A 5340-nucleotide genomic window follows, 5' to 3' on the forward strand; every position below is an offset into this window, starting at 1 on the left:
TTTTTCTTATTCTCCACTCACCGCTTAGCATGTCATTAACTGGTCCAAAAATATTCCGTAGTATCTTTCTTTCCAGAACTCAGAATTTTCTTTCATCGTTTTTCTTTAATGGCCATGTCTCAGCTCTATAAGTAAATACAGTTCGTATTAATGTGATGCATAATTGTATTTTTAAATCTTTTGAAAGTGATCTTGATCCCAGTAATTTCGCAATACCATATAAATACATAACACAAATATATAATTATAATTTAGTAATATAATACCTACAAATAAGTAGGTAAATAAATTACTTTGTTCACAATTATATCAAATATAGGTACTTATATAGTAATATATCATAGGCTGACTTTGCTCAGAATCGTTTTTCGTATGCAATGGCCAATGATAAATGTTAATATATTATCATTGAATTCAAATTTAACACCAATATACCATCCATTACAGTGACCCACTTGTAAGTTGTAACCTACTGTACAGCAAATCGACACTCACTTGCCTAACTTTTTTTATAGTTATTTTAAGTTCAAATTTGGACGAAATTACATATTGAATAACTAGATTAACGATTTTAGTTATTTTGTTGTAATCGTATAGAACCTTGTAATACCTTAAATTATCGGAAATTGAACACAGATTAGAAAACTAATCTATATTATGACCAATTTTTAAATAGCTTGATAATTTCAGGAAACATTTTTAAAACCAAAATGTTTAAGAATAATTTGTCATAATAAGTCATGCTACCAATCCTAATATACCTAGTGACTAGAAATAATTTTAATTAAAAATAATGTTGTTAAAATTCATACTAAATAATATTCTTAAATATAAAATTAATTTTCTAATAATATAAACTCATTTTTTTTTTTAATACGACTTGTGCTGTACCTCCTATATACAATCTATGACGCGTCATGACCTGCTTAATACAATGTTATACCACTGTATAATACAAACTCACATAATCACATCTCTACTCCTAATTACTATGTATAACAAATATAATATTATATTAAGGCGGGTTCCCACGGTGCGTGACTTGGTGAGCTACGAGCTTATACGAGCCAATTAGACCTACCTTAAAATTATTTAAATTTCTCAGTTCAAAATGAGCACCTAGTGCTCTACAATTTAGATCTGACGCAAATTTCTGATTGCGCAACTGTGTATTTTGTATTTTTGTCATGTTAAGCGGCGAACATATAGGCGCAAATAACGTTTGATATTTGGTGGGGAGAGGGTTAGCCCCTAAAGCTCCCCACCTATTATACCTATACTGGGGGCAAACTAGAGATGTAAGCTTGAACATTTTCAATTGAAAATTTTTTTTTCCATTGAAATTTTCTGAATATTTTCTATTTTCCTCGACAATTTGAAAATGTTGAAAATGTTGAATGTATTTTTCTTAACATGATTAATTTTTAAGGTTGATTGGTATGTTAGTTAAATATTTACTATTTAATCAAGTATTAAATGACTGTGAATATTAAATAAAACTAAAATATACTATGAGGTACTTATACGGCTATACCTACAATCTATAATATGTTAAATCTAAATGAAACATATTTATAAATTATAAATAGTTCTGACTTGTGGTATTGTATTAAAACTATATAATATTTAATTTGTAATAACTAATAACTACTCATAAAAAACAGTTTGTGGAAGTGTAAAATTGTGGAAATAACTCAAGCAGTAAATATCAAAAACGAAAAATTCAATAAATGTAGGAAAACGTTTATATTAGGTATACACTCATTATTTATACTGAAGTAAAGGATCACTTTTCTATCAGAAAAGATGTTGATCTCAAAAATTGAAGCATGCTGCAAAATGTTTCCGACAGACAAAAAAAAACACACATCATTGTAAAACCAATACATTCTTTCGCTCCGCTCAGAATCTAAAAAAATTGATATTAATGTAATTTATTTTACTATTGTCTATTGGTAATACGCAGTAAATCCTGATGTTGAATTGGTTTTTGCCAAAAAAATTTGAAAAAATCATTATGTATTTAAAATATTTAAACATAATTGTATAAATTTCAAGTCCAATACAAAAAAAAAAAAAATTGATTTCGTCAAAAAATGGTTTTTCAGAATTTACTCCCGGGCTAGTATTTACGTCAACTTTAAGTCGACACATTTACCACGCCCCCCCCCCCCCCCCTTGTTAACCATTATGGCACTATGCTTTGAGAATCAGAGTGAAAAAAATGTTGAGTCGGAAAAGCAATGAAAAATTTTAGTCTAATAAAAACTAAAATGACGCCACTGCTCGCGTATAAAGTCATCAATAATATTATCTATTATATTATTTTGTAAGTTGCAAAAAAGGGGCCAATATAGGCAATTTTATATACAGATCCGAAAAATTCGTTCCTGCGAAGATCCATTCATTCATAATATAGTGATAACACCATATAGTCTATGGTTATCATCAGTTATCACTGAATACTGATCAGTCGACGAAGTGGACGAATTATTGTGAATGTGAAAAACTAGAAACATAACTTTCTAAAACATTTAAAACAGTTAATATTTCAATATTTTGAATAGTGTAATAATTAGTGGTATTAAATAGTTAAAATTTCAAACATAAATAGTTTAAATTTTCTTATATATATTTTGTCAATCGGAATTTATTATTGATTGCACATAATATAAAAATGAGCTGTAACAAAGTATTAGAATCAGTAAGAAAAATTTTAAATTTTTCAATCAAACGTAATGGGCATGATAAAATTTTTGAAAAGGTACCTACAGTTAATTTTGCTGCATATTTATTAATAGTAACTAGCTTTTTAATTCATTACTGTATGTTATACTTGGTAATACATTAAATGTTTATTTTATAGAGAAATTGTGGGTATCTGGGAGTTAGATTTAGGAATAAATTAAAGGTGACACAAAGTATGTACTTATCTATATGGCATCAAATAAATACAATTAAATAGAGCCTTTATAGTTAGTAGGTACTCAATGATTTAAAAAGTGACTAACCATATTAGGTATACTATAAACGTATTAAGTATCATTAGCATTTTATTATAGAAACTATAAAGCAATTTACGTTTCAGTAAATTATGTACCTACCTAATAGGCAGAAATAGGAAAGAATCTTTTAAATTCGTGCCCCTTAGCTCCCCTTTTATTCGCCCTGTATGTACTCAACTACTTTTTGACACTCAAGAAAATCAGCTATTCTAAATAACACAAAATTATCTTAACAAGTATGTATAATGTATATATATATTAACCAAGGTATAATTGTAAAGTAATTTTCAACAATATCCTTATAGTAATTGGTTAACAGAAACTTCTGGTCTGATATAAATATATATAATGCAAAAAATAATAATCTTAAACTTTAAAAGGTATATATGGTTTCTTTAATGGTATTCGTTAGTTGCTGTTAAAAATAATATATTTTTAAGTCTGATAAGTTTACAAATTAAATTAATTCTATACTTACACTAGGTGAATTTAATATCAGCTGGAAATGGGCAATGTGTTGCTGAGATGGTTGTAGAAAAACAACATACTAATGGATATGGTACACTTCATGGAGGTTTTACAGCTGCCGCTGTAGATGTTTTGTCTAGTATGGCTGTATTGACTCATCCAAGAGTTGTTGAGGACATTGATTCGGCGCCTAACAGTGGTGTTTCTGTTAATATTAATGTTTCGTATGTTTATTTTTACTATTCAATTTATCCTTATAAATATATACCCACTAAAAATATTTATATAAGTTTATTCATTTTTTTTTGGTGTATGAACTATGAATAATAATATACATTTATTATCAATATATATACAGTAGAACTCCAATTATCCGGACTAATTAATGTCAAGGGTGGTCCGGATAAACAAATATCCGGATGATTGACATATGATATATCAAAAGTTATATACACACGTAACCATAAACAAATATGTAATTGTATTAGATATTCAACTGAAACAAAATAAGCTTTAATTAAAGTACATACGTGACATAATTTAAAACCAAAAAAAAAAGCTGACTTTGCACATAATTTATTTTATTTTGAAAAATGATGATATTTTAGTTTGCTTCATAGTTGACTTTCTCTTTAGAGCAGCTAGGTCTCTCAATCTTCTTAATTGCAACAATTGAGTGGTGTTTGATTCTTCTTGTCTCTCAAACCATTTAAACGCCAAATCCAATGCATCAAAAGCTTCAGAATGAGACGGCCCATTTTCACCTTCAGTCAAATCGTCAGTTTCATTTTCCTCTTCTTCAAATAAGTTACGAACTATTTCATCATCCGAAAGTATTTGATATCCAGGATCATTTGTATCCATAAGCAACCACTCACTTATATTCTCTTCATCACAATCGTGATTTTTTTCTCAAATATTAAGAATAATATATATGTAGTACATACCTATTCTTTATCTAATCTAAAAACGATTATGAAACACGTGTATGAATAACGGCACGTGCCGTATTTTTCTCGTCCGGATGATTGGCGTTCGGATAATTGGAGTTCTACTGTATATGTATCCACACTGCCACACATAAGCTTTTTCAGAGGAGCCCATTATCTTCTTGTAAAATTGAAAAAAATAAATAATAATCCAATTCATTTTGCATAAAATAATATTTTTAATTATTACGCTTGTTTTCAATCAATATAATTACATTTATTTATAGTTTCAAATTCAATATATTTAAAAAAAAACCAAAATTAATATTGTATGTACATTTTATTAATTTAATTATTATTTGTTTTTAGGTATTTGAATTCAGCAAAAATTGGTGACAAAATAGTTATTAATTCTGAAACTGTTAAACTTGGAAGAAATTTAGCATTTTTAAGAGTGACATTGTTCAGGAAAGATGATAATGTTGTCATAGCTCAAGGTTCACACACTAAATTTGTGGGATGATATGAAAAATATGTGTTATGATTATTATTTACCATGATACCAACAAATTTATTTATTTCATTTGCATAGTAAAAATTGTTTCTTTTTTATACTTACTGTTTAGGTGTTGTGTTATTTGTTATTAGATTTTAATAAAATATTTTAGTTTCGACATTATAAATTATAGATTATTTTTAGTTTTTGCATTTAACCTTGTCAACTATTATTTTTTTAAATAAATAAATTAAGATGCATTATTTTGTTAGCAAATTTAGAGGTAGGGAATTATGGATTTTTTAAAATATGCAACCTTAACAAGGTAGTATAATAAAATACAGTTTATATTAAATTTTAATTTAATATCAACAAAAATGGTCATGATTCTGTAAAATAATTGATACTAAATTTGTTTTAAGTTTATAATAATTTTTTTAAC

The 5340-nt window shown here is 27.1% G+C and overlaps 1 protein-coding gene across 2 annotated transcripts; it reads left to right on the plus strand.

Moving 5' to 3' along the window:
• Positions 1-2464: 2464 nt before the first annotated feature.
• LOC100165252 (acyl-coenzyme A thioesterase 13) lies at positions 2465-5077 on the plus strand. 2 transcript variants are annotated; one of them, XM_001945676.5, is made up of 3 exons: positions 2465-2764; positions 3489-3697; positions 4772-5077. In XM_001945676.5, exons 1-3 carry the CDS (start codon positions 2678-2680, stop codon positions 4923-4925), a joined length of 450 nt encoding a protein of 149 aa, XP_001945711.2. In that variant the 5' UTR covers positions 2465-2677; the 3' UTR covers positions 4926-5077. The 2 variants fall into 2 exon arrangements, with proteins under 2 accessions (XP_001945711.2, XP_029346186.1); XM_029490326.1 differs by having other exon boundaries at positions 2465-2704; positions 4772-5034.
• The last annotated feature ends 263 nt before the right edge of the window (positions 5078-5340 follow it).

Source organism: Acyrthosiphon pisum, chromosome X (genome assembly GCF_005508785.2).
Source record: "Acyrthosiphon pisum isolate AL4f chromosome X, pea_aphid_22Mar2018_4r6ur, whole genome shotgun sequence".
NCBI lineage: Eukaryota > Metazoa > Arthropoda > Insecta > Hemiptera > Aphididae > Acyrthosiphon > Acyrthosiphon pisum.